The sequence below is a fragment of the Babylonia areolata genome, chromosome 4 (genome assembly GCF_041734735.1).
Source record: "Babylonia areolata isolate BAREFJ2019XMU chromosome 4, ASM4173473v1, whole genome shotgun sequence".
Lineage (NCBI taxonomy): Eukaryota > Metazoa > Mollusca > Gastropoda > Neogastropoda > Buccinidae > Babylonia > Babylonia areolata.
The window spans coordinates 46,607,348-46,632,952 of NC_134879.1; the positions used below are offsets into that span (position 1 = coordinate 46,607,348).

At 40.3% G+C, this 25,605-nt stretch overlaps 1 protein-coding gene across 1 annotated transcript in view; it reads left to right on the top strand.

Moving 5' to 3' along the window:
- The window catches only part of LOC143281711 (uncharacterized), a 45,798-nt gene that overhangs the window by 10,207 nt on the left and 9,986 nt on the right, over positions 1-25,605 (top strand). Inside the window, exons 8-23 of the mRNA XM_076586975.1 lie at positions 119-191; positions 1,534-1,625; positions 2,677-2,776; positions 3,337-3,460; positions 5,160-6,173; positions 7,161-7,276; positions 7,493-7,728; positions 8,145-8,382; positions 10,538-10,663; positions 12,500-12,585; positions 13,767-13,879; positions 14,604-14,734; positions 15,669-16,026; positions 17,252-17,399; positions 19,239-19,321; positions 21,038-21,211. Of these exons, the coding sequence (XP_076443090.1) occupies positions 119-191; positions 1,534-1,625; positions 2,677-2,776; positions 3,337-3,460; positions 5,160-6,173; positions 7,161-7,276; positions 7,493-7,728; positions 8,145-8,382; positions 10,538-10,663; positions 12,500-12,585; positions 13,767-13,879; positions 14,604-14,734; positions 15,669-16,026; positions 17,252-17,399; positions 19,239-19,321; positions 21,038-21,211 (3,212 nt within the window). The remainder of the gene's footprint in view (positions 1-118; positions 192-1,533; positions 1,626-2,676; positions 2,777-3,336; positions 3,461-5,159; positions 6,174-7,160; positions 7,277-7,492; positions 7,729-8,144; positions 8,383-10,537; positions 10,664-12,499; positions 12,586-13,766; positions 13,880-14,603; positions 14,735-15,668; positions 16,027-17,251; positions 17,400-19,238; positions 19,322-21,037; positions 21,212-25,605) is intronic.

Sequence of the window (25,605 nt, forward strand, 5' to 3'; positions counted from 1 at the left end):
TGTTTTTGAGCAATAATATAATCCTTTTTTCTTTGTTGTTGTTTATTTGTTTTTTAGTGTTCTATGTGAATATGCTTACTCCCAAATCCATAGTTTTAAAATATTTTTTTGCTTTCAGGGTCCAATGAAGTTTGATGGTGATCTGTTTGATGCAGAAGACAGCAGCGATGAAGACAATGATCTTGACAGAGGTATTGTGATGATTTTTTATTTCCTTTGTTGGTTCATGTTTTTGGATTTGTAGTTTTGACAAGTTATCAAAATGGGGCTGTACGATAAACCTGACTTGACACTCAACCTGTACATTCAGGTATGTGTATGTACATATCTGTGTGCAGCAAAATAGTTCTGTGTTATACTTTTCTTTTCTGTATTCATGGGCTGCATGTCCAAAGTACACTTGTACAGATCTGTGTGTGTGCTTTCAATTTTATTTACTATTTTTACTCCATATAGCCAACCATAATCTGTTTTTGGATCAGTGCATGCTGTATTTGTTCGTGTTCCCATATCCCACGAATTATGGGATCAATGAAATGCGTATACAGTATTTAATCATTTGCACGTGTATACATATGAGAGGCATTAAGGCACTGGGTGTTCTGCACATGTTGACCTGGCTAAGGTTACTTCCCTTAACTCACTCTGAACGAATAGTTTTCTCCCATGCTTTCCCTTCAGAGGATCCATTTGTTAGGGTTAGGAAAAAAAATCACAAAAAACACAAAAAAAAGTAAGTGAATGAAACTCACTGTCTTGACCCACTGATCCCTCAGCTCACGTCGTGTGAACACCCACCCCCCTCCCTCTTCACTGCTCTCAGAAGCTGAGTCACTGTCAGTAGCTTCTTGCTGGAAGCTTTCTTCTCTGCAGTTTTACTCAACGTCTTCATCATCCTTGTTGACGTTGAAACCTTCAGTTTGAAGCATTTCAGTCACTTCAGCAGCAGTAAAAGCCACTGTTGTGATCTAGTTTGCTCCAAAAATTTCCACTTGTATCGCCTGCAATGCCATTTTCGATACGTATACAGATTAGCTTGTCGTGTGGGGTCCTGAACTTGCTGGCTCGCTGTGGAGTGTGTTGTTATGGAAACTCATGAAGAAACTTTCCATTCAACCCTTGACACGTTCACAAAGCCCGGTGTAGCTGCGATTATTATGCTTCCCCATGAGGAAAACATGGAAAAAATTTTAATTGTCGAAACCGCTATAGTGTTCTGTCATCCGGAACGCTACTTTACATCAGGAACGCTATAGCGTTCCATCGTCCGGAGTGAGTTAATCTGTGGGCGCTGACACTTGGGATGAAGCCAGCACCCTCAAATTGAAAATCTAATATTAACCATTCAGTTAGTGTGCCTGCATGGGCTGTGTGAAAATTGTATTGTCTGTCCATCCCCGTGTCTGCATGTATGTTCGTGCTGTGCGCTATTGTGTGCTTTACTTCAGGCATTTATGTGTACTTTTTTGTATTCAGGCATTCAAACATGCTCAAGAAGTGATTGAAGAAGTGTTTTCTACCTGCTTTTTTCAGCGGCGGGTCCAGAATATGACAGCGCAGAGGACAAGGACTTTGAGGAATCAGCGATTGACCCAAAACTCTTGAAAAAGCTTAAGAAATTAAAGGTAATTCCAGCAATACAAATATGCTCAATCCCAGAAAAAATTAACTATTCAAATAGTGTATATGATCCTATGAAATTTTAAGTGAATAGTTTTCAGTTGATTTTTAATGGTATATATGGCACCCAAACCTCCAAGCCAGTTTCCCTGTCCCCTCTGCGGATGTCTTTGCCGTTCCTGCCTTGGACTCCACAGTCACCTGCGAGTCCGCTCCTGCACATAGATGTCATTGTTGAACCTGACGGAGCACCACCTTATAGAATAAGTTTAAAATGACACTTCCAATAGCATGACCCTCATGCCAACCATCCAGGATGTTAAGTGCATAGACGGGTTCCTTGGTGTATATTTTTGACAATGGTGAATGTGTTTTGCTGTGATTTGTACCTGTGTGATTTGAGACTGTGATGGCGGCTGTGTCGATTTACATATTTTGATGTCACTTAGTCTTACATATGCATATTTTAGCCAGTGTCATGTGAAACTGTGTTGAATTTGTACATATTTTACGACACATAGTCGTAAATTTGTATATTTTATTGTAAAGCGCTGTGAGCCCCATCTGAGATGGGGGTACTGTGCTATAGAAGCCTGCATTTTATGATTATTATTAGATTGATCTGCTTGCTTATACATATAAAGAGGGACGAGGCATTTGCAGGTGTGCACATTAACGCTCACCTTCAACTTTGAAAACATAGCCATCGTTCATCCATCACGTAATACCAAAGTTTGAACCATGAATCATCCAGGTGCTACAGCAAGTCCAGTACACTGATCGTTCAGCTGTGTAGAACTTCAAGAATATGCGCTATAGCAAGATGTCTTAATGAATAAGATAGCGTCTGTTTTGACTCTCAAAAATGAGGGGTTGGGTTTATGTGGATACTGCCATGATCTGCAGTAGGAAATGATTTGCTGTTGTTTTTTTGTTATCATGGTGTAGTTTGACAACCGCTTCACAAGTTTCTGTGTCGGGTCAGTGGACTGACTGCTGTGGAACTGGGTGTTTTCTGTGTGGAGCGTACATCAGCACTGTGGGTCTGTCTGACAGGGTGCAGCCAAGAAACCCAGAGAGCAGAAGTCACGCAAATGCAAACCGACAAAAGACGACATGCTGGCACTGCGCAGTGAATCGCAGAGACTTATTCGAGGTGAGGTGTAAAAAGAAAAGAAAAAAAAAAGAAAAAAAGTGTCTGGAAGAAAAAGACTTGAAATTCAGATGAAATGATTAAAGAAGCTTTTATTCCTTTTGAAATTCTTTGAACCAGTATTAGTTGCTGTGCTTCAATGTTTACACTGTTTCTGTGAAGTGCTTATGACTGTTGTTACAAAACATCTTCGTAACTGCTCAGTTTCATGATATGCTGAACTGGTTCTTCGTTCATGGGCTGCAACTCCCGCATTCACTTGTATACATGGGTGGGCTTTTACATGTATAACAGTTTTTATCCCTGCCATATGGGCAGTCGTACTTCGTTTTTGGATCAGGGGGGGAGATGGGGGCCGGGGGTGGGGGGGGGGGAGATATGCTGAATTTGATGAAGTATCATTGTATACTGTGATTCCGCTCTTAGATTTCTAGTTGTTTTGTTGCACTGTTAAAAAGTTGTGGGAGTAATGTGTATTAATCTACAGACATGATTAAAAGAAAATGTGAGCCGGTTTCTAGCAAGTTGATTTTGTGTGTGTGTGTGTGTGTGTGTGTTTTCAGAGACCCATGTGAGCCTGCCTTATCACAAGCCAGCCCCAAAGTCTCTCAAAGATTTCTTAGCAAGAGCACAGAAAAAGCAGGAAGTGTACAAGAATTTGAAAAGGGGAACCATTGGGGATATTGAGTAAGATTGCGTGTTGTTTATATGTGTGTGACTGTTTGTTTTGTGTTGTTTTGTAAAGATTGTGTGTCGTTTATATGTGTGTGACTGTTTGTTTTGTGTTGTTTTGTAAAGATTGTGTGTTGTTTATATGTGTGTGACTGCTTTGTGTTGTTTTGTAAAGATTGTGTGTCGTTTATATGTGTGTGACTGTTTGTTTTGTGTTGTTTTGTAAAGATTGTGTGTGACTGTTTGTTTTGTGTTGTTTTGTAAAGATTGTGTGTTGTTTATATGTGTGTGTGGGTGTTTGTTTCGTGTTGTTTTGTAAAGATTGTGTGTTGTTTATATGTGTGTGACTGTTTTGTGTTGTTTTGTAAAGATTGTGTGTCGTTTATATGTGTGTGACTGTTTGTTTTGTGTTGTTTTGTAAAGATTGTGTGTGACTGTTTGTTTTGTGTTGTTTTGTAAAGATTGTGTGTTGTTTATATGTGTGTGACTGCTTTGTGTTGTTTTGTAAAGATTGTGTGTTGTTTATATGTGTGTGACTGTTTGTTTTGTGTTGTTTTGTAAAGATTGCGTGTGACTGTTTGTTTTGTGTTGTTTTGTAAAGATTGTGTGTTGTTTATATGTGTGTGACTGTTTGCTTTGTGTTGTTTTGTAAAGATTGTGTGTTGTTTATATGTGTGTGTGAGTGTTTGTTTTGTGTTGTTTTGTAAAGATTGTGTGTTGTTTATATGTGTGTGTGGGTGTTTGTTTCGTGTTGTTTTGTAAAGATTGTGTGTTGTTTATATGTGTGTGACTGTTTTGTGTTGTTTTGTAAAGATTGTGTGTTGTTTATATGTGTGTGTGACTGTTTGTTTTGTGTTGTTTTGTAAATATTGTGTGTTGTTTATGTGTGTGTGAGTGTTTGTTTTGTGTTATTTTGTAAAGATTGTGTGTTGTTTATATGTGTGTGACTATTTGTTTTGTGTTGTTTTGTAAAGATTGTGTGTTGTTTATGTGTGTGTGAGTGTTTGTTTTGTGTTGTTTTGTAAAGATTGTGTGTTGTTTATATGTGTGTGACTGTTTGTTTTGTGTTGTTTTGTAAATATTGTGTGTGGTTTATGTGTGTGTGGGTGTTTGTTTCGTGTTGTTTTGTTTTCGTTTTTTATTTACTGTTACTCAGTTTTGAACTGATTTAGAAAATCAGTTTAAATGGTGCAGGAAAATCACACTTATTTGTGAAAAATTATTTGTTTGAAAAATTTCAGTGTATCATTTCTTGCAGAACACAATGGTAGGTCTGCTTTGCAGGAATGTCAATTTGAGGTACACAGTATCTCTCATGGTCTGATTTTGAATGTCCCAACATGTTTACTTTCTGAAAATAGAGTGATCTGTAGTCATGCTTTTTAGTTCATGAATTTGTGGGGAATGGTGTAGGTTTACTATTTTTGTTTTCTCCATGCTTTTTGTCATCATTTCTGATTGTTGCTTGTATTATGTTTGTGTACGGTTTTGTATATGTATGCTGGAGAGCAACACTTTTTGCTTTGAGAGAATTACCTTGTGGGTTTTGTAAATTGTGCTTTTATAATATTAATGACGATCGTTGTCCTTTTGTGACTTTTATACATGTTTCTACTTCATCTTATGTGCTTACTAGATTAATTTTATGTATTTGATTTGTAAAGCACCTAGAGCATACTTCTGTATTTTTATTGTTATTCTTTGTCTTGTGCAGAAGAGCCAAAATCATCCAGGAGAAGATTGCAGTGTCAAGCATAGAGAAACTTCCAAGTGTAAGTAGTCATAGAAGACGTTCGTCACAGAGAAATGAGAAACAGTCATCCGTCACTCACTCCCAGCAGTCCCTCCCGGATTCAGGCATCGTCTCCAGTGGTGTGGAAACTCAGAGCCAAGGTGCGCATTCACACAAAGCCTCTGGAAAAGAAACACATCCTTCTCAGGTGTCTGATACTGTTGCCTGTCCCTTAGGAGAAGACGAGTTGCCTGATTTAGTAAGCAACCATTCAGACGGGCTGTTTGACTCCCAGAACACGTTGAAAGGGAGTGACCTTGACGCTTCTTCACAAACTGTGCAGGGCTGTGGGGGTGTCGCGGAGAGAACAGACTCTCAGAATGTCTCGGATGTGGGTGAGACGGTTGTTGAACAGTTCGATTCCCCCCCAGTGGCTGAGATGTCCCAGTCACAGCAGATTGAAGACGTGGAATCTTTGTCTGTGAAAGAAGGGGACTCCCAGGAAAGTGAACGTGTGACCGATTCTGTACAAGAGTCGCTAGAGTCTGACGTTGTTAGCGATGAAAAGACTGTGGAAGGCGAGCAAGTCACAGGAGCATCAATGGAGAAGAATGAGCATGCTGTGAAAACTAACAGGAAAGGAAAACAGTCGTGCGAGGACGACAGTGGTATAGAAAACGACTTCAGTAAACAGCTGAATGCTTCATCTCCAGTGAAGGCAACATCGCAGAAAAAGACCTCTGACAAAGACATGGTTTCAGAAGAGAGTCAGCAGAACTCTCTGAAATCGGCTCGTCAAAAGATTGTGGAGGAGCTGGCTCAAAAAGGGGTGGTGCCAGCTATAGGGAAAGGGGGTGGGGATTTCATCATTTTGGATGAAGAAGCTTCAGACAAGCAGGAGAAGAAAAAGAAATCAAACGTTGATCGTCTGCTGGAGCGGTTGATGCGTCATTATCCCAAGAAGGAGCCGAAAAAGTCCAGAAATGTGGAAATCAGGTGAGTGTCTTTCTTGCTTTTAGACATTGAGGAAACAGTAAATGTGTGGAAGGAAGAAGACTAATAAAAAAAGTAATATGATGTGAAGGGATGATTTACTGGGTTAATATGATGTGAAGGGATGATTTACAGGGTTAATATGATGTGAAGGGATGATTTACTGGGTTAATATGATGTGAAGGGATGATTTACAGGGTTGATATGATGTGAAGGGATGATTTACTGGGTTGATATGATGTGAAGGGATGATTTACTGGGTTAATATGATGTGAAGGGATGATTTACTGGGTTGATATGATGTGAAGGGATGATTTACTGGGTTGATATGATGTGAAGGGATGATTTACTGGGTTGATATGATGTTAAGCGATGAAGGGATGATTTACTGGGTTGATATGATGTGAAGGGATGATTTACTGGGTTGATATGATGTGAAGGGATGATCTACTGGGTTGATATGATGTGAAGGGATGATTTACTTGGTTTTGCTGAAGTCGCATGCTCAGCTACACCCCGATACTGGATGTATCATGTGATTAGAAACATTATTTGAAAATGTCTTCTGCACACACATGCACCTTCTTACATGCAGCTTGAAGATTACATGAAGTGTGTTTCCATTCTGCAGTCTGTTTGAAGATTTATTTTGCTTTGTTTTATCATTTTGTTCCGAGTCTTTTTAGTTTGGTTATTGTACATGGCTACATGACTGTGTGACACTGAAGAGAAACATGTGCTGTGTTTTTACCAGTCTCTGTTTTTATCCGTTTGTATTGATTTTTCTGATCGTGCATTTGATTCCATTATTGTGCGTGACTGTGTTGCAATATTGTGTAGAAAAAAATGTGCTGTTTCTGTCCCACAGTCTTTGACGGATTTTTTGGTTTCTTTTTTTATTAGTTTTCTTTTTTTTTTTTTTTTTTAAATTTGTTTTCATTTTTCTGGTAGTGAGTTCAGTTTTTTTCATTGTCCCTGGATGTGCGGCAGTATTGTGGAGAAGACGGGCGAGGAAGGGCAGACGAAGGGCCTGAAACTGAAGACGGTCACGTATCGCACTGAGGGGGAGGCTGACTTGGACCTGTCCTCCATCGCACACACATCAGGTCTGTCTGTCTGTCTGTCTGTCTGTAGTCTGTTCTGTTGAATATTTTGTGTCAATAACACAACCTCACACACACACATGCATGCATGCACACACACGCTTACACAGACTTATTTGGAAGAAGTAGATGTTGATGCAGAGAATACAGATGTGGAACAAAGTGCCTTACGTTAATCATGTAGAGACTTGTTGAAAAGGGGGTGTGGGTTTTCTCCAGGTAACCGGCTGCAAGCTTTAAAAGCCAAGCTGGAAGTGGGGATGCGGAAGCAGAGGGAGGCAGCGTACGAGCGACGCCAGCAGCTTTACAGGATGGAGAACGAGGAGGGCTTCGAGGAGAGAGCCGAGGATGGACTGCCTGCAGAGGAGGAGGAGGCAGAAATGACCGACGGCTCTGACACAGAGGACGAAGAGGAGGCTGGCTTTGAAGAGTGGGAGGAGAAAAAAGTCGACTGGGTTTGTAGCTTTTGTACGGTCATTTTGTGGATCATGATTTGATAAAAAGTATGTCGAGATGAAGCCTTACGCTAACCTCCAGTGTACTCACAAAAGGTGAAATAGAAAATATTTTCAGACAAAGCCTTACACTGACTTTCACAAAAGGTGAATTAAAAGTAAATCCTTGGAAAACTTTTTGTTTTGTTTTGCTTTTTGGTCAATGTTGTTTCAGTTTCTTTGCTAGTATTCAAGAGTATTGTTTTGTTTCCGCCGCCAATTAGTTGAGAAAGAACAAAACTGCATAAATTATTTGTGTTTTAAATTTGAAAAACATGGGTTTGAAAGGGTTTTGTGTTTGTGTGTGTGCATGTGTGTAAAAGTTGATGCGCTGCTGTTGCAAGTCATACTGGATCATGTAACACTTTCTGTTTCAGAACAACCCGTTCCTGGATGATGAAGCAGAGGATGATGACGATGATGACGAATATGACGATGGGCCTCAGCAGCGCCCGGTCTGTGCCGAGATCAACGACATGAAAGAGGACGATGAGGACCTGTTCCAAGATTCTGACCGACTGCAGCTGAGATTGGATCAGAGCGATGAAGAGGAAGACAATGATGAGAACCAAGAGAATGAGGAGGAGGAAGCTGCTGATGGGAATGACAGCCTGGGTGAGCAAAGTTTTCCTGTTTCACTAGTGTCATGAAGTTCTTATGGTGGTAAGGCCTGACCAGCATGTTGGGTTTATGTGGAGTGATGGCCCTAGAGATAATGCGTCCGCCTTGGAAGTGAGAGAATCTGAGCCCACTGGTTTGAATCACGGTACAGTCGTCAGAATTTTCTCCCCCTCCACTAGACCTTGAGTGGTGGTCTGGACGCAAGTCATTCAGATGAGATGATAAACTGAGGTCCCGTGTGCAGCATGCGCTTAGCGTAAAACAGCTCATGGCAACAAAAGGGTTGTCCCTGGCAAAATTCTGTAGAAACATCCACTTTGATAGGAAAAACAAATAATTAAACTGCAAGCAGGAAAAAATACAAAAAGATGGGTGGCGCTCTCAGTGTTGCGACACGCTCTCCCTTGGGAGAGCAGCCCAAATTTCACACAGAGAAATCTGTTGTGACAAATAAGAGAAATACAATATAGTGTGAAGGTCAGACATCTGCTCTTTTTTATTTTATTTATTTTTTTTAACAGCAGATGTGTAGTGTATATGGATCAATGTGCACGCATTGACACCTTTCTCAAATGATACAGACAGAATTTGCATACGTGTATATACAAAAATGATGCGCATGTAAACACACATTTTAACATGTGTACCTGCAAGCGTGCACACGTGCACACCCTCTGCCCCCGACACACTCCCACCGCCACACACACAAACAATCCACATACATACACATACACAGACACACACACACCACATACACAGACACACGCACAGACACTCAGACACACCACACCACCACACCTCACCACCACATCTCACCACACCACACCACAACACATGCACCACCACACAACACAACACAAGAAACACCACACCACCACAACACACCACATACACCACAACATACACACCACAACACAAACACAACAACACACACCACACACACACACAAAAATGACACAGAAATCAGACGGGCATGTGACTGGTCAGCGTGTGTTGGGTTCAGTGAGGACACAATGCAACACAGCATCACAACACAACACACACCACACACACCACAACACAAACATAACAACACACAACACAACACACCACACATCCATAACATACACACCACAACACAAACATAACAACACACAACACAACACACACCACACACACCACAACATACACACCACAACACAAACATAACAACATACACCACGACATACACACCACAACACAAACATAACAACACACAACACAACACACCACACACACCACAACATACACACCACAACACAAACATAACAACACACAACACAACACACCACACATCCATAACATACACACCACAACACAAACATAACAACACACAACACAACACACAACACGCACACCATAACACACACCACAACACAAACATAACAACACACACACAACACAACACACACCACAACACACACCACATACACCACAACATACACACCACAACACAAACATAACAACACACAACACAACACACCACACGCACCACAACATACACACCACAACACAAACATAACAACACACACCACAACACACACCACAACATACACACCTCAACACAAACATAACACACAACACAACACACACAACACACACCACACACACCACACACAACATAACAACACACAACACAACACACCACACGCACCACAACATACACACCACAACACAAACATAACAACACACACCACAACACACACCACAACATACACACCTCAACACAAACATAACACACAACACAACACACACAACACACACCACACACACCACAACACAAACATAACAACACACAACACACACCACGACATACACACCACAACACAAACATAACAACACACAACACAACACACCACACGCACCACAACATACACACCACAACATAAACATAACAACACACACCACAACACACACCACGACATACACACCACAGCACACAAACATAACAACACACAACACAACACACCACACATCCATAACATACACACCACAACACAAACATAACAACACACAACACAACACAACACGCACACCATAACACACACCACAACACAAACATAACAGCACACACCACAACACACACCACAGAAACCAGACAGTGGTGTGACAGTGGTCAGTGTGTGGTCAGGTTCAGTGAGGAGGACACAGAGCCGGTCCGTCCGTCTGACCATCAGTGATGACGAGGTCGAGGACGACAGCTCGCAGCTTCATTGCGCACAGGACCCCACCAAAACCTGTGACCCTAAACTTGCAGGTTGGTATTCATCCAAGTATAAAGGTGAGTGTGCTTTTTGACTCACTTGTGTAAACAAAGTGAGTCTATGTTTTAACCCGGTGTTCGGTTGTCTGTGTATATGTGTTTGTGTCTGTGTGTCCGTGGTAAACTTTAACATTGACATTTTCTCTGCAAATACTTTGTCAGTTGACACCAAATTAGGCATAAAAATAGGAAAAATTCAGTTCTTTTTGGTCATCTTGTTTAAAACAATATTGCACCTCTGGGATGGGCACACACACACACAAAAAAAAGAAACCTAATTATATGCAAACTGCATTTACTGTTATATTTATATTTTTTGTATTCTCTAAACTTGGCACTTTGATCTGATATTCGACCCAACAACAAGAGCATTCATAATTATCATTTTTTGTTCAAACAGGAACTTCTTTTGCTATGCATGGAAGTTTTATTTATTTTGCAAACGTTTTGGTGCAGATGGTAAAAAAAGGGAAATTACTCTAATTAATGCTAGGGGACTTAATTTGCTTTAAACTGATCTTTCTCATCTTAAACATTACATTTTGAAACAAGAGAGGCAAGGCCTTCAAGACTCACTTGTGATGCACTTTAAAAAAAAAAATCCAAGCTTTTTATGTATTGAGTATAATTTCAAATGAGAAAGATCAGTTTAAAACAAACTAAGTCCCCCAGCATTAATTACAGAGTAATTTCCCATATTGTACTACTGCACCAAAACGTTTGCAATAAGCAAAACTTCCATGCTTAGCAAAAGAAGTTCCTGTTTGAACAAAAAATGATAATAATGACAGATCTTTTGTTGGGTCGAATATCAGATCAAAGTGCCAAGTTTAGAGAATACAAAAAATATAAATATAACAGTAAATGCATTATACTCAATACATAAAAAGCTTGGATTTTTTTTTAAAGTGTATGACAAGTGAGTCTTGAAGGCCTTGCCTCTCTTGTATTAGTGAGAATGTTTTCTACACGTTTCAAATGAGAAGTATTTCAACTTTTTCTTGATAGAATATTTCTACAGGTTTCAAATGAGAAGCGTTTCATTTTTTTTCTTGATAGAATATTTCTACAGATTTCAAATGAAAAGTATTTCATTTATTTTGTTTTATTGATAGTGATATCAGAGTTTGTATAGGTAGGTTTAGGCATCAAGACTTATTTCTGCAGGTTTGAAAAGATGGTGCTTTATTCAAGTTTTCCTTGATATTGTCATTGGTGTTAGGGTAGGTCAGGCATCTGACAATTGATTTTGAATTGTTTCTTTAAACTGAAAGGAAACGTTTAGCATGCTTCATATATTTTGTCGCTTATTCATTTACCTGCAAATGACCTGATATATTTGTAAGTGTTCATAAATGCTATATGTACATTCAGTGCCTGGATTATGTTTGTATTGATACCCACAAAGATTAAAGGCATGTGCATGTATATCCATGCACACATGTATTGAATACAGGTAATAATAATAGACTATGATACATGTAATGATAATTATAGTGAGAAACATTTCAGCAGCGCACTCCTCTAGTTTGGCTTAGAGCTATGAATACTGTGCGTTTCATCTGAAGTGCTCACACCTTCTTGCACACACACAAAAGCATACACACATGCATATGCATGCGCATTTGGGCACTCACAAACCCACATGGTATACATAACACACACACACACACCAGCATGTGCGCATGCTTGCACATGTACACACACACACACACACACACACACACGCACACACATGCCCAAAGAAAAGTTTTTAATATCATTGCACACACGCATGCACAAACAGCAATCTTTTCTGTAAAACTATTCATTGATTGCGTATCATTTCAGCCAACACGATGAGGATCGATCCCAACTCGTCCTTTGAGACGCTGACGCCCATGTCTCGCCTCCTGCAGGACACGCAGCCCAGCAGTGTAAGTGACAGTGCTGATGATGGGTTCCATGTTTTCTGCATGATTTAGAAAAACAATGACGGGCGCAATAGCCGAGTGGTGAAAGCATTTAGACTGTTAATCTGAGGGTCCCGGGTTCGAATCACGGTGACGGCGCCTGGTGGGTAAAGGGTGGAGATTTTTCCGATCTCCCAGGTCAACATATGTGCAGACCTGCTAATGCCTGAACCCCCTTCATGTGTATATGCAAGCAGAAGATCAAATACGCACGTTAAAGATCCTGTAATCCATGTCAGCGTTCGATGGGTTATGGAAACAAGCACATACCCAGCATGCGGAGTATGGCTGCCTACATGGCAGGGTAAAAACGGTCATACACGTAAAAGCCCTCTCGCGTGCATACGAGTGAACGCAGAAGAAGAAGAAAAACAAAATTTTCACTATTTATCTAGGTTTCTAATGACTAACGTGTTTTGTTACCCTCCCCTCTAAACTTCCTTATTTTCAAGGCTCTTTTGTAACGTTTTTCAAGGGTTTGTTCTGAAATGATAATTGTGAATTGGTTTGGATGTGCGTGTTTGTTGGAATATGTACATGGGTGCATTTTTAACTTTTGTCTTTCACCATGGAGTAAGACTGATTTGTTTAGCGTGAAAAGTGTTCCGCTATCGGTATGTGAAATAAAGTTTATTTTAGCATCCAGTCAGTAACAGTGCCTGTTTCACAGTAACATTGACTGGGAAATGTGTTGATGGCCGTATACATTACAGTCTACTTGTGCAACATGCATTTGGGACATACAGCAGATAAAAGGCAGAAGACAGTGCCCTGTGTATCTTTCACAGCTGTAACTGACGTTTTTTAAATGTCAGTTTTACAGTAGACAGTTGCCCAGTGTGATTTGTTTTATTGTAATTTTTTATACAATTTATTACCCTGCAGTTGTGGTGTATGTATTTTAGGGGAGCTATGATAATTATGGACATTTCTCTTTTTATAGTCAGTTACTTTATGTGATTTAAAAACACCCACAAAAACATGCTTTGTTATGCAATTGTGTGATCTGTTGTTGTTTTTTTTGTTGTTTTTTTTTGGGGGGGGGGTTGGGGGGGGGGGGGATGATGCGGAGAGCTGTGCTGATCGTGGACATTCATGGTGTTTGTTTTGTTTTTATAGATATTTATTTATTTATTTATTTTTAGTCAGCCTCTACCCAGCGTACTGAGGACTCTCAGGACCTGTGCGGCAGTCCCAGCAACCCCTCCCAGACTTCCTTCAGCGATGACGCCATGTCGCAGATTCTGGATGCAGATGGGTGAGTGTTTTTCTTTTAAACTTCATAGGATGATAGCGTGACTGTGGGATGAACAGTTCGGTTTCCAGTTCAGTTTTCTCCAATCCAGGCAGACCAGAATGACGTATCTGTGAATTTTTACTCTTCTCTCTCACACGAGTTTATTTTATTTCAAAGGAGTTGTAATCAGTGATTGAAATGAAGAATGACTAAAGCGATGCTGGTGGTTTTCATCACCAGTTCTTTACCAGTCATCATAGGTTAGATTTTAAATGGATCTGGGCGATCTTAGCATCGCAAAGTATGCTTTGCGTAAAGAAGTTTCCTAATTTCATAGACAGCTCTTAACTGTTAGCAAATCTAAGTGTACGCCAGTTCCGTAGACCATTCTTAACGTTAAGCAGACCTAAGTCTGTGCTAATTCCATAGACAGTCCTTAACACTGATCTAAGTCTATGCCATTTCCATTGGCAGTTCTTAACACTGATCTAAGTCTATGCTAATTACATAGACAATTCTTAGCACTAAGCATAGATGGTTCTTAACGCTAAGTAGTCCTAATTCTACGCTTATTCCACGGACAGTTTTTAACACTAAGCAAAACGAAGTCTGTACTAATTCCATAGACAGTTCTTAACGCTAAGCATACTTAGTGCTGCTGCTAAGATAGCTAGTGCAACACTTACCAGGACTAATTTGATGCCGGTTTCATGACGATCTTGGTCCTACTGTTTCCTGTGGACAGGTATTTCCGGGTGCCTTCATCCCAGCCCAAGAGATCCTCAGTCAGGTCCTCTCTGGCCTTGGAAGGCAGCCAGGATGCTGGAGACGACAACATGGACATGCTGATGGGCCTCTGCTCTGGGCAGTTTGCTGGTCAGTGGGGGTGGATTGTACTGTATTGTGTTTTTTTTGTATTACTTTTTTGTCACACCAGATTGCTGTTTGTGAAATTTGCGCTGCTCTGTATGGGGAGTGGGTCGCTATAGTGCAGTGCCACCTTTCTGCCGCAACAGATTTGTGTGTAAAATTCAGACTGCGCTTCTCAGAGGCCCTACTAAAAAAAAAAAGAAAAAAACCCGGCATGGACAGGGACTTGGTAATATATTTGCAGGCATTGAATGATGAGCACTGGTAAATCCATTTGACTCTCAAAATAATAACTGAATTATGTGTCACAAATTATGGATATAATGAAGGATTTTGCTTTCCCATTTCTGTCTTTATTAGATTACTGCGTGTCAGGTTTGCTTGTGAGTTGAAGACAGCTGGTTGAGAAGCAGGTGATAAGCAAGAGATAGAATGTTTAACAAAATGAAAAGAAATACAGATGTTTTCTTTTTGTTTTTATTCTATGGGCAAGATGGGTTAATCATGCCTTTTTCACTTTATGAACAAGATGAGTTGAACTTGAAAACAAACAAGAGGGAAAGTCTGTCAGTCACTTCAGTTTTAGTTCTTAAAGTCTGTTTACATATCTTAGCTGAGGTTTGTGTCAGTTTCAGAGATGAAATGAAACTATGTTATCTTTCAATTCACATGATTTTTTTGGTTTGGCTTGAATACATATGACAGTAAGCAAAAAAAGCACAGTCACTTTAAAGACGATCATTTATTGATATATGCATCAGTAATTTGATTAATAGAATTAATGTTGACTCAGAGAATTATGTCAATCAGACTGAAATGTAGGAAAAGCAAACATTCATTTCATGCAACACATGACTCATATATTCACACACACATACACACACATACCAGTCACCCCTCCTCTGCACCATGGACATGCTTTTTTTGTTTTTTTTTTCAGAGGGAAACGATGGGCCAGTCCCGTCCTCTGGTGGGTTCGGAGGCCTCTTCGACAACAGTTCCCAGTCCCAGGATGACCGTGGATCCCTCACCAGTCTCTTTGACTCCTCCTCGCAGTCGCAGAGCGCCGTCAACAGGGACAGCCAGTCAGAGGGGGATTCAGTGTCCCAGTCGGAGGTCATCGCCAGACGATTCGGCCGCTCCGACGTGGAGAACAAGGAAGGGTCCGGAGACCCCAGCCTGAAAGCTGCAGACGGCAAGAGTCCTGGGTTTTCACAGCCCCAGAAGGAAAGCGTCGGGGAAGGAAACATGAGCGAGGTTCTGGGGTTGTGCTCTGGAGCGTTTCAGTTTTCTAGTTCGTAAGTGTATTCCTGAATAAGATTTGTAGAACTAGAAGTCTTCAGTTTTATGTCTTTCCAATGACAGTGATATTGGATACGCAGGGGTGGGGATGGGGGGAAATCTGGGATTGTATGTCAGCGTGGATATGTGTGTGTGTGTGTGCGTGTGTGTGTCTGTGTCTGTGTGTGTCTGTATTTTAACAATATTTTTAAAATGTTTTGATTGATGCATCCACCTCAACAATTCAGGGAGACAGGGAAAATGTTTGGCTTGCTGGTATTTGTTTCTATTTGCATATGCTGGGTGTGTCTCTCATATGCTTTTGCTTTTGACAGCCATTTTCCTTGATTGTTCCCAAATTCTGTTTTCTCCCTCTCCCCACCTTGATTTAAACAGCGTTCTCACTGCGATTTATCGCCCTTTAAAAAAGTTTGTTCAAATATTAAATTTTAGAATGTCAGTTAAGGAGCTACGATAGTGTAATGGGTAAGACAGTTTCTTCTCACCCAAACATGCAAGGTTTGGATCTGGTTAGGACTTTTTTTTTTTTTTAACCCGAAGCTTTATAATAACAAATACAGAACACATTTTAATGATTAGATTTTTTTTTTTAAGTGCATCACAAGTGAGTCTTTAAGGCCTTGCCTCTCTTGTTCTTTTTCTATTAAAGTTGACTATTCCTTTTTCTGTTTGAAGTGTTGCAATGTTTGCAACCCTTGACAGTTTACTTCTTCTTCTTCTTCTGCGTTCGTGGGCTGCAACTCCCACGTTCACTCGTATGCACACGAGTTGGCTTTTATGTGTATGACCGTTTTTACACGCCATGTAGGCAGCCATACTCCGTTTTCGGGGGTGTGCATGCTGGGTATGTTCTTGTTTCCATAACCCACCGAACGCTGACATGGATTACAGGATCTTTAACGTGTGTATTTGATCTTCTGCTTGCATATACACACGAAGGGGGTTCAGGCACTAGCAGGTCTGCACATATGTTGACCTGGGAGATCGGAAAAATCTCCACCCTTCACCCACCAGGCGCCGTCACCGTGATTCGAACCCGGGACCCTCAGATTGATAGTCCAATGCTTTAACCACTTTGCTATTGCGCCCATCTGACAGTTTACAAAAAAGCATATTTTCTGTGTATGTTTCTGGTGTATTCTTGTAGCTGTTCATGTCTTATGTAAGAAAAAGTTGTGTTTTCTAAGAATTCAATAAGCTTTTCATGTTGCTGGAAACCAGTCAGCGGCAGACCCAGAAGCAGGCGGAGGAGAGGAAGAGGGGAGTGAAGCGGAGGCTGATTGTCCATGATGACTCATCGGATGAGGAAGGAGGCACCGGCCCTTTCCTGATGCTGTCAGACGATGAAGGCACAAAAGGATCGGATAAAGTAAGACAAAGTGTGACAGCCGTTTAGCTGTTCCATGATTGTGTACGTAAGCCATACTGACATTTGTGCAAGATGAAGGGTTGAAAGGATCCGATAAAGTAAGAGAAAGTGTGGCAGCCGTTTAGCTGTTACATGATTGTGTATGTAAGCCATACTGACATTTGTGCAAAATGAAAGCACGAAAGGATCAGATAAAGTAAGAGAAAGTGTGGCAGCCGTTTAGCTGTTCCATGATTGTGTACGTAAGCCATACTGACATTTGTGCAAGATGAAGGGTTGAAAGGATCAGATAAAGTAAGAGAAAGTGTGGCAGCCGTTTAGCTGTTCCATGATTGTGTACGTAAGCCATACTGACATTTGTGCAAGATGAAGGGTTGAAAGGATCAGATAAAGTAAGAGAAAGTGTGGCAGCCGTTTAGCTGTTGCATGATTGTGTATGTAAGCCATACTGACATTTGTGCAAGATGAAAGCATGAAAGGATCAGATAAAGTAAGAGAAAGTGTGGCAGCCGTTTAGCTGTTGCATGATTGTGTATGTAAGCCATACTGACATTTGTGCAAGATGAAAGCACGAAAGGATCAGATAAAGTAAGAGAAAGTGTGGCAGCCGTTTAGTGTTGCATGATTGTGTATGTAAGCCATACTGACATTTGTGCAAGATGAAAGCATGAAAGGACTGGATAAAGTTAAATGTGGCAGCCCTTTAGCTGTTGAGTGATTGTATATGTGAGCCATACTGACCTGTGTGCAAGATGAAGGGTTGAAAGGATCAGATAAAGTAGGAGAAAACGTGACAGCCATTTAGCTGTTGAGTGATTGTATATGTGAGCCATACTGACCTGTGTGCAAGATGAAGGCACATGAAGACTGGATAAAGTAAGAGAAAGGGTGGCAGCCGTTTAGCGTTGCACAGTTGTGTATGTAAGCCATACTGACATTAGTGTGATTACACTGAAGGGTGACAATATGAAGTTTGTTGTCTGTGTGTTTTTGTTGCATGTTTTCATTTCTGACCTATATCGAAATTTACGCAGGTGAATTGAAAAGGTTGAAGCATCAAGTCCGTCTGTTTTTAAAAAATATTTTTTCTTGTATTGAAAATGTAGCTGTGAAGAGAATCAGAGCAAAATTGTGAATGTGTGTGTGTCAGTCTGTTTAAAAAAAAAAAATTTTTGGTGTATTGAAAATGCAATACCTGTGAAGAGAATCAGAGCAAAATTGTGAATGTGTGTGTGTCTGTCTGTTGTTTTTTCCCCATATTCCTGGCACAACAGCTGTTCAGTTTCCTTCAGCTTCATCTGCAGAACAGTCATAGTGCTTGGGTTATTATATGCATTGAAAATGAAGAGCTTTGTGAAGAGAATTGGAGCAAAACTGTCAATGTATGTATGTGTGATTTGATGTGTGTGTGTTGTGTGTGTGTGTGTGTGTGTGTGTGTGTATGTGTGTGCTGGTTGGTTGCCTGGTTGCCTTTGTGTTGTGGGGTGTGTGGGGGGAGGTAAGAAAAGCTGACATAATAAATCACACGTGTATTACCTAAGGACTGGTCCCTTTCATATAGTTCACTTGTTGCTTTGCTGGCTTTGACTTTGAGCATAAGAAATTGAGATGTTAAAGAGTTCCTGTTCATGTTTGACAGTTGCTACACGTATTTGTTTAAAGTGATTGATGATGTAAAGTTTATCCGTTTATATATTCATCATACCTATATCTGCTTCAGAGCAGTAGAAACATCAGATCAGCAGGGTAGAACACACTACCACAACCAGACAGCCAGTGAATTAGTTGGAAGGCTGAACAAATAGCAGGTAGATGAGCACTGTTTAATTCTTCTTTCAGAATGAGCTGTCAGGATCTGATGAAGAGGACCACAATTCAGATGAAGAACAGCAAGCATCTTTCAAAGGTTTCAAAGATAAAGGGTAAGTGTCTTGTGTGTGCAGTTGTTGAAGAGCCCATTTTCACTAGTGTCATCTTGCTGGCAAAGATTACACTCTGACTAGTTTCATCTTCAAGGCAGCATGATTACCACTTGATCACAGTTTGGTGTTGTAACTGAATTGAATTCAGCATAGGTGACGACACATAATTTGGATACAGGTATGGAAAAAATGTGATTGTGCACAATTTTGTTTTTAAAATGAATTCAGCATAGGATAGATTATGATACATAATTTGGATACAGGGAAGGAAAATGACGGATATGCACATTTCTTTTGTCATTGCTGCTGGGTGCACATTGTCATGATTGGTATAAGGACAAGCCTGGAGCTTCCGTTTTTTTTGAGGAAGTGTCTGGGTTTGTTCCAGTGTACCTTTAATTAACCTGTGTGCTAGCTGAATTGGTAGCATAAGCAGCATTGACTTGAAGTTGTCCACATTGTAAATAGAGAATGTTGCCACTCTTTATCATTGTATGAATACACACTTTAGACCACTGAAAGTCTTGTGCCTTTGTATCGCTACAAATCTTTTCTTTTTGCCATTTGATAAACTTAACCACTTGCAAGCCATTATTGTTGTTAGTAGACGTCTTAGAAGGTGGTGTTTTAAGTATGTTAAATCAGAAAAAGCTCCACCGAACACCACCAAAGTGACTCAGCAGCAATGCAGGGTCTCCTCTGGTGTGTGGCCTCCTGGCGACCTAACATTGATGGTTCTCCATGGACCGCCGGCACCAGGACTGTGACAGATGAAGCTGGGGTGTGGCTGTGTATGGGGGGGTGACTCGGAATGAGCGGCATGGGAGTAATGCCACTGAAACGGTGCAGATGACGGGGCAGCAAAAAAAAAAAGAAAAAAAAGTTACCACTCTTTATGATTGTATGAATGCATGCTTTAGACCACTGAAAGTCTTGTGCTTTTGTGTTATTATGAATCTCTCTCTCTTTTTTTCTTCTTTTTGCCAGTTGATGAAATAATCACTCACACCAAATAGAGAGAAAGCTGATAAAACTGTGGCGTGTAAAGTAAGACTCACTTTTGATGAAAGGTGTCTAAATCAAAAAAGTGAGTCTTATTTTACAACAACCCACTGTTTTTAAAAAAAAAAAATTATTAATTTTCTCTGTTTAGTAGTTTTTTTTTAGACTCAGTGGTCATTCATTCATTTTGTCGTACCTTATCAGTCACAGTTGTGCATGACTGGTAGTGACATTGCTCCCACTCTGCTCATTCCAAGTTCCCCTGACATGACACCTGCCTCCACTCTCAGGCTGTTTCTTGCCTTTCTTTCAAAACCTCTTTGAAAACTCATTTATTTCCAGTCATTCAAATCAGTAAATGACTCCTTGTCTTCACATTTATGTTTTGGTCAAGTTAATTTCTTTACTTCTATTATTTTTACCGGTTTTAAATATACACATGTTTATATGCCTTGAATGGTCAAGAGTTGCTTGCACACGTGTGTGTGTGTGTGTGTGTGTGTGTGTGTGTGTGTGTGTGTACATCTTGTGTGGAGTGGGTGTGGGTTTGTGAGTTGGAGTTGGAGTGGGAGGATTGGTGCGTGCGGGTGCATTTGTGTGTTTTTAGTATGCATATGTCATTGTATTTTGCATTGTAAACGCCCAGGGCTTTTGTATCATTGGATTGGGCGTACCAAATCTCCTTTTATTGTTATCATTATTACTGGTTGACAGGAAAATACTGCAGCAGTTTGTGGAGGACGAAGCGGAGCTGTCCGGGAGCGAGGAGGCAGAGAGCGATGAGAACCTTGACCTGGACGAAGAGGACGACTACCTGGAGGTGGAGGCAGGTGACACTGAGGTGCTCAACGAGGACCAGCTGAGGGACCAAGTGGGCCGTGTGCACATGTGAGTGAGCTTTTGGGGGTGGGGAGGGGTGGTGATGGGGCTCACCCTTTGTCGTCTGTCTCTTGTCACTGTGGATTGTTTTCGTTTTAGATATTATTATTGATGTATGATGTGTGTTGTTGTGGTGCATGAGATGATTTTGTGTGTGTGTGTGTGTGTGTGTGTGTGTGTGTGTGTGTGTGTGTGTGTGTGAGAACCTGTGTGTGTGTCGGAACATGTTTGGTGCGTGTCAGAACATGCTGTGTGTGTGTGTATGTCAGAACATGTTTGGTGTGTGTCAGAACATGTGTGTGTGTGTGTGTGTGTCAGAACATGTTTGGTGTGTGTCAGAACATGTTGTGTGTGTGTGTCAGAACATGTTTGGTGTGTGTCAGAACATGTTGTGTGTGTGTGTGTGTGTGTGAGAGAACATGTTTGATGTGTGTCAGAACATGTGTGTGTGTGTGTCAGAACATGTTTGGTGTGTGTCAGAACATGTTGTGTGTGTGTGTCAGAACATGTTTGGTGTGTGTGTGAGAACATAAGATAAGATAAGAATAACTTTATTATCTCCAACTGGAGAAATTTGAACATGTTGTGTGTGTGTGTGAGAACATGTTGTGTGTGTGTGTCAGAACATGTTTGGTGTGTGTCAGAACATGTGTGTGTGTGTCAGAACATGTTTGGTGTGTGTCAGAACATGTTGTGTGTGTGTGTGTGAGAACACGTTTGGTGTGTGTCAGAACATGTTGTGTTTGTGTGTCAGAACATGTGTGTGTGTCAGAACGTGTGTGCGTGTGTGTGTGTCAGAACATGTTGTGTATCAGAACATGTTGTGTGTGTGTGTGTCAGAACATGTTTGTGTGTGTGTGTCAGAACATGTTCGGTGTGTGTCAGAACATTTGTTTGTGTGTGTGTCAGAACATGTTCTCTGTGTGTCAGAACATTTGTGTGTATGTCAGAACATGTTCAGTGTGTGTCAGAACATGTTTAGTGTGTGTCAGAACATTTGTTTGTGTGTCAGAACATGTTCTCTGTGTGTCAGAACATTTGTTTATGTGTGTGTCAGAACATGTTCGGTGTGTGTCAGAACCTTTTTTTTTGTGTGTGTGTCAGAACATGTTTGGTGTGTGTCAGAACATGTTTGGTGTGTGTCAGAACATTTGTTTATTTGTGTGTCAGAACATTTGTTTGTGTGTGTGTCAGAGCATGTTCTGTGTGTATCAAACATTTGTTTATGTGTGTGTCAGAACATGTTTGTGTGTGTTTCAGAACATGTTCGGTGTGTGTCAGAACATGTTCTGTGTGTGTCAGAACATTTGTGTATCGTTCTGAACATTTGTGTGTGTCTGAACACACTTATGTGTTTAGTTGAATATCTGTTCAGGGTTTATGGGGTGTTTTTTCTTCTTTTTCCCCCCATTTTAGTGTTTAAATGCATGTCTTACTCCAGGGCAAATAAGCACGTTTTACATAGAAAGGTGCTACATAGATTACATTATTTTTGTTATTAATTCTATTTCTTCTTTTTGGGGTGGGGGGTGGGGTTATGCTTGTTACGTTTGATATTGTTGGACTGAAGTTGTGATACATTGTGCATACACTGTAGGACTGAAGTTGTGATACATTGTGTATACACTGTAGGACTGAAGTTGTGATTCAGTGTGTAGACATTGTTGGACTGAAGTTGATACATTGTGAATACATTGTTGGACTGAAGTTGTGATACATTGTGTATACATTGTTGGACTGAAGTTGTGATACATTGTGCATACACTGTAGGACTGAAGTTGTGATTCAGTCTGTAGACATTGTTGGACTGAAGTTATGATGCATTGTGTATACACTGTAGGACTGAAGTTGTGATTCTGTGTGTAGACATTGTTGGACTGAAGTTGTGATACATTGTGTATACACTGTAGGACTGAAGTTGTGATTCTGTGTGTAGACATTGTTGGACTGAAGTTGTGATACATTGTGTATACACTGTAGGACTGAAGTTGTGATTCTGTGTGTAGACATTGTTGGACTGAAGTTGTGATACATTGTGTATACACTGTAGGACTGAAGTTGTGATTCTGTGTGTAGACATTGTTGGACTGAAGTTGTGATACATTGTGTATACACTGTAGGACTGAAGTTGTGATTCATTGTGTAGACATTGTTGGACTGAAGTTGTGATACATTGTGTATACATTGTAGGACTGAAGTTGTGATTCATTGTGTAGACATTGTTGGACTGAAGTTGTGATACATTGTGTATACATTGTAGGACTGAAGTTGTGATTCAGTCTGTAGACATTGTTGGACTGAAGTTATGATACATTGTGAATACATTGTTGGACTGAAGTTGTGATACATTGTGTATACACTGTAGGACTGAAGTTGTGATTCATTGTGTATACACTGTAGGACTGAAGTTGTGATTCAGTGTGTAGACATTGTTGGACTGAAGTTGTGATACATTGTGTATACACTGTAGGACTGAAGTTGTGATTCAGTGTGTAGACATTGTTGGACTGAAGTTGTGATACATTGTGTATACATTGTAGGACTGAAGTTATGATTCAGTGTGTAGACATTGTTGGACTGAAGTTGTGATACATTGTGTATACACTGTAGGCCTGAAGTTATGATTCAGTGTCTAGACATTGTTGGACTGAAGTTGATACATTGTGAATACATTGTTGGACTGAAGTTGTGATACATTGTGTATACATTGTTGGACTGAAGTTGTGATACATTGTGTATACACTGTAGGACTGAAGTTGTGATTCAGTGTGTAGACATTGTTGGACTGAAGTTGTGATACATTGTGTATACACTGTAGGACTGAAGTTGTGATTCAGTGTGTAGACATTGTTGGACTGAAGTTGTGATACATTGTATATACACTGTAGGACTGAAGTTGTGATTCTGTGAGTAGACATTGTTGGACTGAAGTTGTGATACATTGTGTATACACTGTAGGACTGAAGTTGTGATACATTGTGTATACACTGTAGGACTGAAGTTGTGATACATTGTGTATACACTGTAGGACTGAAGTTGTGATTCAGTGTGTAGACATTGTTGGACTGAAGTTGTGATACATTGTGTATACACTGTAGGACTGAAGTTGTGATTCAGTGTGTAGACATTGTTGGACTGAAGTTGTGATACATTGTGCATACACTGTAGGACTGAAGTTGTGATTCTGTGTGTAGACATTGTTGGACTGAAGTTGTGATACATTGTGTATACACTGTAGGACTGAAGTTGTGATTCTGTGTGTAGACATTGTTGGACTGAAGTTGTGATACATTGTGTATACACTGTAGGACTGAAGTTGTGATTCAGTGTGTAGACATTGTTGGACTGAAGTTGTGATACATTGTATATACACTGTAGGACTGAAGTTGTGATTCAGTGTGTAGACATTGTTGGACTGAAGTTGATACATTGTGAATACATTGTTGGACTGAAGTTGTGATACATTGTGTATACATTGTTGGACTGAAGTTGTGATACATTGTGTATACACTGTAGGACTGAAGTTGTGATTCAGTGTGTAGACATTGTTGGACTGAAGTTGTGATACATTGTGTATACACTGTAGGACTGAAGTTGTGATTCAGTGTGTAGACATTGTTGGACTGAAGTTGTGATACATTGTGTATACACTGTAGGACTGAAGTTGTGATTCTGTGTGTAGACATTGTTGGACTGAAGTTGTGATACATTGTGTATACACTGTAGGACTGAAGTTGTGATTCAGTGTGTAGACATTGTTGGACTGAAGTTGTGATACATTGTATATACACTGTAGGACTTAAGTTGTGATTCAGTGTGTAGACATTGTTGGACTGAAGTTGATACATTGTGAATACATTGTTGGACTGAAGTTGTGATACATTGTGTATACATTGTTGGACTGAAGTTGTGATACATTGTGTATACACTGTAGGACTGAAGTTGTGATTCAGTGTGTAGACATTGTTGGACTGAAGTTGTGATACATTGTGTATACACTGTAGGACTGAAGTTGTGATTCTGTGTGTAGACATTGTTGGACTGAAGTTGTGATACATTGTGTATACACTGTAGGACTGAAGTTGTGATTCTGTGTGTAGACATTGTTGGACTGAAGTTGTGATACATTGTATATACACTGTAGGACTGAAGTTGTGATTCTGTGTGTGTGTAGACATTGTTGGACTGAAGTTGTGATTCAGTATGTAGACATTGTTGGACTGAAGTTGTGATACATTGTGTATACACTGTAGGACTGAAGTTGTGATTCTGTGTGTATGTATTGTTATTGTATCCTCCATTCCCCCCAAAAGGTAAAAGGATTGAATTTCTTCGTCATTGACAAATATTTTTTTGTTAATCATGACAAATATTTTTTGTTAATCATTATTTCTCGCCATTCT